The sequence below is a fragment of the Nothoprocta perdicaria genome, unplaced genomic scaffold (genome assembly GCF_003342845.1).
Source record: "Nothoprocta perdicaria isolate Ctin4 unplaced genomic scaffold, notPer1 scaffold_46, whole genome shotgun sequence".
Classification (NCBI taxonomy): domain Eukaryota; kingdom Metazoa; phylum Chordata; class Aves; order Tinamiformes; family Tinamidae; genus Nothoprocta; species Nothoprocta perdicaria.
Window position 1 is genome coordinate 1794351 of NW_020455710.1, and position 12054 is coordinate 1806404.

General features: G+C 47.3%; 1 protein-coding gene across 1 annotated transcript in view; it reads right to left on the minus strand.

The window, feature by feature from the left end:
• CACNA1G (calcium voltage-gated channel subunit alpha1 G) overlaps window positions 1–12054 on the minus strand; it is a 91988-nt gene that overhangs the window by 11006 nt on the left and 68928 nt on the right. The window contains exons 27-33 of the mRNA XM_026046744.1: window positions 11223–11374; window positions 9722–9831; window positions 8487–8620; window positions 6990–7060; window positions 6609–6687; window positions 6394–6515; window positions 5114–5458 (exon numbers count right to left, since the gene is read on the minus strand). Coding sequence (XP_025902529.1) covers window positions 5114–5458; window positions 6394–6515; window positions 6609–6687; window positions 6990–7060; window positions 8487–8620; window positions 9722–9831; window positions 11223–11374 — 1013 coding nt within the window. The remainder of the gene's footprint in view (window positions 1–5113; window positions 5459–6393; window positions 6516–6608; window positions 6688–6989; window positions 7061–8486; window positions 8621–9721; window positions 9832–11222; window positions 11375–12054) is intronic.

The window sequence follows — 12054 nt, forward strand, 5'->3', positions numbered from 1 at the left end:
TGTGGCCACGCTGTTTTCTTGGACTCGAGTCTAATTCGGTCAAGGCCTTGAAAGATTCCCCAACACGGGTACCACTGCTAAGGTGGTGCGTGGAAGGTGGTGCATGGAGGCGGTGCCTTTCTCAGGGCTCTGGGAGCTTATGAAGCTTCCACCCTCTTTGTGAGACAGGTATGACCATAATTCACTTCCTACTCAAAATACCACCCATGTCTTCCAACCATCACAGTCCAAATGCCCTCACAAATCTGGCCCTAAACAGCTTCTCAGACTCACAGCAAGCTCTTGTGAAGTGGGACATGGCATTGCAGCATGAATGCTCTATGGACATGTGGTCTTTGCATTAATGCTTCTTGTTAAACTTATTCAAGTAAAACACTGATAAAGACCTCTCCATAGGCACAGAACTCTTTTGACAGAGGATACTATACATCACTGCAGGCTTTGGGGAAATGGAGGTTGCAGCATCCCTTCAAAGCAGCATCACCGCTCTCAAGGACCTCAGAGGTGGGTGGTGACCCTGAAGCCAAGGCTCAGGCTTCCTAAAATCCACCCCAGGTATGTGTCTGGGAGCCTGGTGTGTCCTCAGAGAGCAATGCTGAAGAGAACGTTTTATAAGGTATCACATGCTTGCAGTGGCCTCCTGGTCTGGATGTGTCCCAGGCACTTCCTTTTAGTTTCCCATTTCTTACGACTGTTTTCTGGAAAAAGTAGTATTTCTATCCTACGTGCTTCAAAAGCCTTTCAACAGCAATATATCTTCCAAGAAAAACCACAGAGGCCCAGATCTGTGGTATGTAAGTTGTCAAAGAGTTGGATTTCCTCACTCTTAGAAATGACCTCAGTGGGCCAAACAAACCTGGTGATGAGTGAACTCTGACAGGCTCAAAACTCCAGCTGAGACAAATTAGGGGGCTAGGCCCCTCTCATCACCTTAGGTCTGATACCTCGTCTCACGATCTTGAAGATCCTTTCCAATTACAACAATTCTATGAGGTTGTCTGCTATCCGTGGAGTGTGGGGCTTTGGAGGGACTTCCCCTGGCTTCCCACCGGGTCCCCAAAGGGGCACCTGAGGGCAGAGCTGAGGAGCCTGCTAGCATGAAGAGTGCAATCCTCAATGTGGACCGACTGTCCAGAGCTGCTGGATCTGGGGGAATGGCTGTGGTAGAGCCTGGAGGACATCAGCAGCTCCAGCCCACTGGAATTGCTCCGCTGGGAGCCGTTACTGCTAATCAGGTTGCTCTCAGCGAGTCCCACGGCTACTCTGAATTCCTAACTTGTCTAAAAGCATGACAAATGTTGAGAACCGAAAAGCCAAAATGTAAGCAAAACAACCCACCTGTCACCCCTCTCTTCTCCAAAAACTGAGTTTGAGTCAATCGAGACATTTTGTCAGAAATTGATTCAATTGGTTACGCAGTTTTTTAATTATTAAAAAAGCCTAGCTTAATTTTTAGAAGAAAAAACATCATTGAAAACTGGAATGCTATATTTTTTCATTATGAAAATGTCAAAACAGAACATTTCTGCTGCAACAGCACTATGTGGTGAAAAATGTTGTGTCAAAAAATTTCCAGTGAGCTCTCTGAGGTTCACCCTGTCCCCAGCCACCACAGCTCCCATCTCTGTTCCCTTTACAGATCTCCAAGACAAACCCTTCGGAGCGCTCAGGAGACCTCAACCTGATAAGCGATACACAGCAATCAGAGGGAGATGTGTTATTCTGCTATATAAAGATCTGCAGGAGGATTTCATTTTACCTAAGCTTGTGCCTTTTCTCTAATGAGCCACAGAGTTGGATAATTTCGAGTGTCAGTGAACCCATAAATAAGCACCCTGATTTAATATGAAAACTTCTGCTATTTTTAGACAGAAAAAAAATATATCAAGAAATAGGGACTTTGCTCAATTCTGACTGCAGAAAAAATTGGTATGTTTGAATTATTATTATGGTCACTGCTGTGATTTAGAGAAAATATTTGATCAAAAGAATAATATGTATGAGAACATAGGGATTTTATTCTAAGAAGTGGACTACTTTTAAGTAAGGGTACTGCAGACCCTATTCAGGAAAGCACTGGAACATGCATTTAGTTTAAGTACATCCTAAAGGGCTGTCTCACCTTCCTGAGTTAGGTTTAGCTCAGAGATGGAGATCTAGTCTACAATAACCCGCTTGCAAGAAGCATCTTCAGTAAAATCACATGGAATTGAATTTTCAGGCAGTGTCAAATGAGCAGAAATCATTGAGATCATTTACCGATCCTTCTCCTCTCAGGCTCTACCTTGGAAAAAACCCTCCCATTTGTACTCCAGGCTCTGCAGCTCCCTGAGAGCCCTGGCTGAGAGCAAGAAGTTAGAAACAAGAACCCTACTGAAGGATGAAGATCATGTTTCATATCTTTTCTCAACAGCACTCATGAACAGTAAGAAATTTCTCATTAGATTTACTGTGTTGAAGAGAAAAACTCTACTCCTCCATATCTCCATATCTCCATATCTCTACTAGATATGTAGATATCTACATATCTACATATCTCTACTCCTCCTCTTGCATCAATATGCAACATCACAAACCAATGGCATATATTAACTTGACTCCCCCCGAAAAAGCCAAAATAATTCATGTTTCAAATCCCTCCAACTATATTACACAAAGCAAAGAACTTCAATTCACTACGAAAGGTCTCAGTTGACCTGAGTTTGGATGGAGACTTTGCAGGAAATGAGGAATATTAACCTGGTTCTCAGAGTTGTAATATTCGGGAGCAGGGAGGGCATAGTGATGGCACACAGAGCCTGACAGGTTGTCCATCAGCTTCAGCTCTCCTTCCAGAGATTCCTGGATCAGCAGGGATATGGTATCAAACAAGTGCCTTTCCTAGGAGGGGTGGTGCATAGCATGCAGAAAGAGAAAGCAGGCCAGAAAGAAAGAGAGGGACGGAGACAGGGAGGAAAATAAAGCACATCGTAGAAAACAGAATAAATAAAAATGAAGAAAAAAAAAGGACGGAAACATTTAGGGAGAAGAGCAGTAACAGAAACGAGGGGGAGGGAAGGGTGAGGCAGGAGAGGAGAGAGAACAGTGCAGTAATATCACATCAGAAGTGAAAGCTTTCTCAGACATTAGCAGAGACGGGACCGCAGCCCATGGGACCGGTGATGTCCCCCCTCCAGGCCCCTCTTTGGGCAGAATATCACTTACTCCTCCTGGTAACCAGCTCTATCGTAGGGCCATTCCAGCCCTACGATACTGGGTGCTGAGAGTATCTACAGGTCACCATGAAGGCTTCCTTACCTTCTGCTGCATTTCTGAGCGAGAAGACCTCGAATGTGCCACCTAAATCCATACTCAGGGGTCACAGGGACTGAAGCAACCTGGAAGTCTATCCTGTCTGTGAAAGGTGCCCAGAGCTAACACTGATCAAACTGCTCGTTCACATGCCAGCCGTGGGTTGAGGTTCCCAAGGGCCAACTTCAGAGCAGCGAGTCTTGGCACGTACAACAGCAAATCACTTAGAGAAGGGTCTACCTTTCACAGGCTGCGTGGGAGCGATTTAAGAGTTGCCCCTTTCGTGTCGGGAGTGCCTTGTAGGTACAATGAGATGAGGAGCGTCGTTCCAGTCAGACAGCACACACTGCAAACCCCTGGGTACAGGCAAGCCAAGAGCATGCTGGCCACACCACCTTGCAGGCACACCACCGGGAATTGTATTCCTCTACTACTGTGTTCAAGCATCAGGTTCGTCAAGAAGGTTTTGGCTGGGAGAAGAAATAATTGGAATAAAAGCAGCTTTTCAAGAACTCTGTCTGGGTGAAAGAGCAAGAAACAGGCTCTGGAAATTGTGACTAGAATAAACCCTTCCCAATGCCACCTTCGGTGAGAGATTTACTAGGATGAAGAGCTGGCTGGGGCCTTCTCACTGGTTTGTTTTAAAACTTCTTCTCATTGTTTTCCTCCCAGCGTACTGGTGTAGGACAACAGCACTGAGGACAGTTTGCCAGTACTCTGTTTAACATATATAACAAAAGTAAGGACAGATTGTTTCTTCTTAAGAGAATATAATGAGCTTGGATTTCCCCACAGTGCCCTGAACTCTCTTTTCCTGTGCCAAGGAACAGCCTTGCACTCCATTTCAGACATCAGTGACTCCTGACGGCACCAGAAATTTCCAGTAGCTTAGGAACTGAAAGAAAGTTTAAATGGGGATTTACTCCGTCTCACCCTTGGACTAAAGATCATAAATGAGTTTTTCATGCATTGGAATACTCATTAGGCCACCCCAGGCAGAGGCCAAGATATGCTGTTGTGAAATCATGATGTAATAAAAGCTAATGATGCCCGTGTAGAATTTAACCCAATTTGCATTCAGCTAAGACTAAAAAAAGGCTGCACCATTCATTCTTCTTGCATAATTCCAGTTCTCCCAAAGAACCCGCCTGGGTCTTGACCTCATCTCTCATTCCTCAAACGGGGTCTTCACCCAGCAACTATATTTTACAGAGTCTTGTCACAACTCATTGCAGCTGCCACATTACAGCCCTGATCCTGCACTGCTCCTGCCAATGGGAGCTTTGCCCCCAGCTCTGGTGAGCCCAGCTTTGAGCCCCCTCTGGATTACCCTAATTAATTAATCTTTGCTCACAAGCTTGATTGTGGGGCATATGTTGAACTGAGGTTGCATAAAGCAAATTTAATGCTTAAGTAAAGATTAGCCAAGCTTTATTCCGCTCTTATGTTGTGCTTAATGGTCTGCTTTAGCAAAGCAAACACACTGCAGTCAAGACTTTGCTCCCACAAAGGGCCTATCGCAAGCTCTGCATTAGAGCAGATTTGCAGCCGGTGCTGGACTTGGTGGCTTGGGCACATCTCCAGAACAGATGCAACGCTCTTCACCTCTCAACAGAGGTGTGCCATGCTGGCGTGGAGACCTCACTCGGGTCTCGCTTGCAGCATCAGTTTCCACACCATGCAGCAATTAACCAACAGACAGCGAGGAATACAAGCCCGTGAGCAGCACTGCACACCCGCTCCTTCGTTACTGACTCGTGCATGTCTTCCCCTGGCAAAGAGGCAGGACAAGCCCTCGCCACCCCCCAGCTAAGATTCTCACCATAGGGCAAACTAACGAGAGCTGAGAATCCACCTTGATTTGCAGGGGGTTGACACATCCTCGGGGGCTCTCGGGTCTCTCTCCACCGTTGCTGCCGGTCCAAACGAAGATGTCCGAGGGGCTGCGCTGGCCTGGAGCTATAGTTTTCATTTCCATCTCCAGCTCAGCTTCGAGCTCTGCCTCCTCTTTCGCCTCCTTGTTGCTCTCCTCCAAGTGCTTCATGAGTACCGCGATCACCACGTTAACCAGGACGAACTGAGCCGTCAGCACGAAGGAGACGAAGTAGATGGGTGAAATGACAGTGTTGTAGCAGGTGGACTCCTGGTCGCAGTCTCGCAACGTGTCCTGGGAACAGGGGGAGAAGGATGGAGGAACTTAAGCGGTGTCAAGTTAGCCAAGAGGGGCCTAGTTCTGCCTTGTGGGCATCTGACTTAAATAGATTCTCCCTCCATGCAGCAAATGTTGAAGTCTGGGCAAATTTCACGTCCAGAATGGCAAAAATTTCTGTGTTAGTCACTATATCCAGGCTAAAAGGAAATTGTTAGTCACTACATCCAGGCTAAAAGGGGATGTGTGATCATAGACACCCACACACAGGTGCTCCTAAACTCCCAGAGGGTCAGAGTGATCAATTTACCAGATTAGAGACCTAATAGTGCAGAGCATAACAGACAGACCCAGGCACAGCAGGACCCAGTTGCTGCCCATCTCTACCTTGCAGGCTCTTTTTCAGTGAGTTAATGCTCTTTCATTATGAATTTAGCTACTTTTCATTTTTACCTTGGGCTACAAACAAGAAGAAAAACAGGTCATTCCAAGTAGCTTGAACCCTGTATATTCCTAGAGCAGATCCCTTCACAGGAGCACGCCCTGTGGCTATATCCTGCTAGAGACTCCCTTCCAGAAACACAGATTCTCCCAGGGAACAAATACAATCGACAATAAGAACAGTAACCAGAGATCTTTAAGGAAATAAACACCAAAGGCATGTTACTGGATTGATGCTCCTGGAGAGATGAGTTCCTTTATTTTTTCCCTTTTGTTTTAAGAGGCTTACTTAGGGAAACAATGGGAATATACGGAGCAGGCCAGAAGGCTGCAAACACAGGCATTACTGGGCAGGCGGGAGAAGAAACGTTAGGGCTGTTGCCTGGTGCACAACTGAGTGAAGGGGCTGGAGGGTGAGAACGTCCTCCCTGCTCTCCAACACTGGCCTGGGACAGAGTGGATGGCCCCTAATTAAGCAGTTATACCCACAACTCCTATTTAGGGCCTCTTACCTTCATTATCCCATTCCAGTTGTCTCCTGTGGACACTCGGAAGAGAGTCAGGAAAGCCATGCCGAAGTTTCTGAAGGTGGCGTGCCTCCCCAGCCCCTCGCAGGGGTGCGTGTCGTCACATTCTGCGAGAGCAAGAGCGAAGCGCCCGTGAGACCCCCGTCCCCACACAGCTCCCCGTCACCCGGCCACCCCTGGGGCGCAAGGGGACAACTCACCGAGGTCTCCAAACAGCTCCACTCCAAGAGCTGCAAATATGAAAAACAACAACATGAAGAGAAGACCCAGATTCCCCACCTGGAAAGAGAAAAAGACAGGGGGAAAAAAAACACACAAAAAAAGAACGTTTGTTGATTTTTTTTTTTTAATTTTATTTTATTTTTGTGTTCCAGACCTGTTTCTTGCTGCATTCTTTAATCCAAAACTTAAATCGCTTGAGGGGAAAAATGACCTCAGTGTGAGGACTGTGTCTCAGAGCAAGCTTCTGAAGGGCTATGGGGCTCTCTAACAAACAGCAAAGCTAAACGACCAGCGTTCCTGTGCCGTGAGAAATTAGCTCGGGGCCAGACGTGGCGGGTTGTGATACGGCGGGGGGTTACCTGGGGCAGTGCTTGCATCACGGTGTCCAGCAAGGCTCTCATCCCTACAGCCATCTTCAGCAGCTTCAGCACTGCGGAAAACACGGTTGGAACATAGTGACGGCAGCACGAGCAGGGAGGCGCAACCTCAGCCCCTCTCGCCGCGGATTATAGGAAGAGAAATGTGAAATCGCCTCAAGGGTTCTCCATTAGCCCCTCTAGTGCCAGGCCTTTTTCCACGGCTCTTGGTTGCTTGGATACTATTAAAGTCCTGCGCATAACAGCATCGCCTGGCCCGAGATGCTGAGAAGGGGTTAGCGGTTTGGTCTGGCTTTTGCCTTCCCACTTGCTGGGATGGATAATGTGATGCCTAACTGGGAACATAAGAATGGCCGTTTTGCCTGACAACATCTACAGCTACCAAGGAGGGTTCAAAAGCTACAGGCGTGTTCCTTTCTCAGCCTGCTTTGAAGCTAGCAATTAGGCTGTAGCCATTGGTGGCCTTTTATACCAGCTTTGTGGTTTCATGTTAGGCTTATTTCCAGCCTGGATCTCGAGTCTAGTGCCAAAACACATGCTAGGGAAAGCCCTCTGCCCATGTAACCTATTCTGGACCTGTCCCCTTTCCTCCTCTTGCGTCTGGTTAGCTCCTTCCCAGGTTCCTTTCCCGCTTCCATAGGCTTCCCACTTGCAACATGATTCACTGCGGATTTAGACGTCCTTTCCAGAAGGCTGCATTTCCAATCAGAAACTGCATGTATTTTTAATTCTGAGAGGAATTGAATGCACAGGAAAAAAAAAAACCCAAACATTTTCCCCCCTGAGACACAGCAACTGTTTTATTTCTTCCTTAGTTCCTTCTTTGCTCAGATGAGGGCTGTAACCATAGCAGTGATGCCTCAGAGCACAGCCCTGCTCTCCAGGAAGGCCTGGAAGCCATTTGGAGGCCACTCGCGCTTCGCATCTACGTCACTTGGGCCCACAAGTGCTCAGATCTGAGAACCCAGGCCCGAAGGCAGCTGGCAGCACCGCCCTGGTGGGTGTCACTACCCTTCTGACGGGGACAGATGGATGCAGAGTGACGAGGCACGTTTTGTCACAAAGCGGCAAGATGTCAAGTCCCACGGGAAATGCAATATATTAGATGCTGGTCTTCTAAATCCCACATACTCTAGCGTGTGCGCTGTAATCCCTGCTTAAGAGGCGCCTGATTCGATCCGCATGCTTTTCCAGGTTTGTTTCTGAAAGATACGGCCACAGCTATTTCTCCCTTCTCTCCTACGCTCTTGGTCTTCAGGCTCCCTCAAGATACAAACACATGGTTGGCTGGCTCAGCTTATTGGCTCCTCTCAAGTATTTTCCCCTATTGTTCTTTCATTTGTTTTCGGATTGCTGATGCCAGAACTATGCTCTTGGTGCTGGGGATGCACCCCAGAAGCGTTTCCCAACACTTAACTCTCTCCTGCTGGGAACCCGGCGCGCCTCAAGCAAGACCCATTTCCACTTTACTTGTCTCACCTCGAGCGATCCTGAGAACCCTCATGATTCGGATAATAGTGGGGTTAATTGGTAGCGACGCGTTCACCTCAATCTCCTCCAGAGTGATGCCCATGATAGACAGCAGCACAATTGCCAGATCTAATTGGTTCCATCTGGAGACGACACAAAGTGAAGTTTAACGTCTACTAAGAACTTGGCCACGGGAGGTAGCTTGTTTCACATAAATTCCAGGCATTTCAATGGTGCTAACACTCAGATGAATCTCCAGCATTTTTTTTCTGAGGGTATTATACAAAAGCAGTTATGTTATGAAATCATTATAACTAATACAGCGCATTATAATGTATTATAAACTCAGCTAATTCCAAAGATATTCTTGACTGAGGGGAAGCAAAAGCAAATGCAGGGCAGAGTTTTCTACCCAGAGACTGCAGATCTACAGGCGGGTTGTGCATCAGCTATTTGGCCAATTTTAGACACGACATTCACGAACCTCAGCATGAGATTTGCCCTAGAAAGAAGCAGACCCACACCCCATCTTTGCAACAAAAAAATCACCCTGGGCAGGGGAAAACACTACGGATGCATTTCGGAATCCGGATTGCAGGGGGGACGAGCGGGACCATCTCCCCAGTAGGGCTGAATAACTCATGTCTGATCCTGTTCTCTTGCCATTAACTTTGAAGGAGGTGAAAATGGGAGGGGAAAGTTTTAACAAAGACATAAAATTCCTATTTGTGAGGTAAGAGAGTGAAGAGAGTGTGCAGAAAGAAGTAATTTCATCTGCTGCTCAGCATCCTCATAAAAAGAGGTTCCTTCTTTCATTTGTGTCATTTTCATTTTCTCATTAGCTGCTCTTGCACTGAGAAAACCCGCAGCCTGCTCAGGACCAGGCAGTCCCTCGTGGCACAAATTCTGTCACTTCTCTAGGTCCTGGTGACCATCTGGACTCCAAGCTGGCAGCAAGAAGAGGGTCAGGTGCCCACCACGCGACTCACTCTTCTTTTGTCCATGCACGAAGCGGTAGATCCCTGTGGGTCACACTCCTTCACGTGGCTCCTCATCTCCCCAGCTCCCCTGCCCACCACCCTGTTCCACCAATGGGCCCCACAGGTTGACTGGTAGTAGCTTTGAGAAGAGCCACAGGGTCCCAGACACAAACTTCACCACCACCAACTTTGCCCATCTGTCTCCAGCTGCCCACCTTCTGCCACGTGGCCCAAATTTAGCCTTTATTTTTCACTTTTTTTTACCTGTCTTGAAAGAAGCGACGAAAGCCAAAGGCAATTAGCTTGAAAACAGACTCGAGGACAAAGATGACGGTGAAGATGTAATTGCAAATCTTCAGGGCTTCATCGAGAATCTGCAACAGGGACAGGGCACCAAGGTGAGACGCCCGCTCAGCTGAGGGGCGGTGCTGCCAGCAAACCTGCCCTCTCCCCTCACCAGGATTACTCATTTTGCAGCAAGAGACCCAAGGCTGCAACTGTGGCTCCTCTCAGGATGACTAATGTCCCTGAGAAAAGGCCCAGTTCTTCACAAAGCACCAAGCTGGCACTTGAGCCTGGCCCCAGCCCAGCTGATGTAACTCACGGGAGGAGGTGACACAAACCCTGCAAACTGCTCAGGTGAGTGAAAGCCACCACAGACAGGGCAAAACCCCGGTGCTCCCTGAGGAAAACTGGTTTCCAGGCCACTCATTCATGCACTGCTGCAAGCTACCCTGGCTGGGGCAATTTTGGAGCCCTGATTGATCCAGGCACTCAATCATGTGCCCGGCTCTCAGCAGAGGACCCATAATGTCATCCCAGCTCAGCCCAAGCTTGGAGTTATTACCCAGATGCTGCATACCAGAGGCTTTGAGACAAAATGTTATTTTCCTCAAGAAAATTAAACCCAAAAGCCTGCCCAACATTTTTATAAGGCAAGAGAAAATGTAACTGCAAAGCGGTTGTGGCAAGGCGCATGCCCTAGAGCAATTCCAGCACCAGCTCCTTAGCCAACAACCTTTTCCATCACCAAATGACTGAATCATGCAATGCGCCTTCCAGGGTATTTAAAGGTGACCTGAACAGGAAAAAATAAATAAATAAATAAATAAAATTGGGCTTGTGCCCTTTCACTTTTTGGCTTCTTTATGACAGGCTGGAGGCTATTTTCCCCCTTGCTTTGGTTTCTTTTTTACATTAAGAATTCAAGTCCTGTCTAGTATTAAAGAATATTTCCTCCTATTGTGCCTTATATTTATTCATTCTGAAAGTGGCTAATAAAAATAAGCACAAGTTATATGGCAAAGGCAGCTATTTCCATCTCATTCTTATGCACAAGCCTTGACGTCCCAGGACAGGATGTTTTATTTTCAGTATATGACCGCGACCCAGGAACCTTTTTCACTAACATACTGAAGTATATTTTAAGGCCCAGCCAAGGCAGGTACTCCAGTGCCTGTGAAAATTAGCCTTTAGGGGGCAGGGGAAAATAGAAGGATCTTTGCAAAATGAAAGATGTCGCAAATTCTTCTATTCTTCTTGTCACTTTTCCCCTTTTTGTGAGGAGGTTGGATCAGAGGAGCAATTTCAGAGATGACCTCTTCCAGCTCCCCACAGAAAGGTGCTCCCATTCTCACTTTCAAAGCACTTGGGTTGCACTTATTGAGAAGGGAGAGGTGTGAGGAGGACATCAAAACCAGCCTCAGCTCCTCTCACCAACCCCATCCTGCCACTGTCCAGCAAGTGCCCTCCTCTGCTCCGGTACCTTTGGCTGCTGGTAGTGCTCCATGGCCATGGTGATGACGTTGAGGCCGATCACCCCCGTGATGAACAGATCCAGGTAGTGGCTCGTGCACATCTGATGGATGAGGAGCCGCAAGCGGGAGTAATCGGAGTAGTAGGGCTTGCACTGCGCTTCTAGAGCCGGGAGGACAAGAGCGGAGAGGCACGTCAAGTCATTCCTCTGCATCTGCCTGTGCTCAACTCACCCTTGCTTTCCAGACGCCAAAGATGATAAACTTGAGACCGATCACAAAATTCTAATTTTTTTTCCCCCCTCCTTCTTTCTGGCACATTACCAGTATTACACAGCTGGGCTCCCATCACCTAATATCCATTAAACATCTTCAGTGGGACATGCAGTATACTCAGCCTTATTGCATCAGGGATGAGGTGAGCCGGGTTTATTGCGCTGCTAACGCTGCTAAAGAGTGCTTTCGCCGTGGAGAAATCTAAATTTAATTTAATTTAAATTAAAACCACAATTTTTGTTGGTGCCGCTCTTAAAATATCCCCGAGGTATCTGAGAGGCCAATCAACGGTCAGATGCCGGGGAAAGATTTTACTAACAACGCCTTAAAAACACAGGGAAAGAAAAAGAGAGGAAAGTAATACAAATTATTCTCTTCGCCATAAAGTGCAGAGAGAACAAAATTCCCCACTTTGACTGTCGGAGCCCTGGGAAACGGTCCGTAAAAATACCAAGGAAAACTGATCAGCCAGCCTTAGCGATCAGAAAATAATGATCCTCCTTCCATACGTGATTATCAGGGTATGGATTTCACTGTTCAGCTCATTCTCGCTGTGCCGGGGATGAC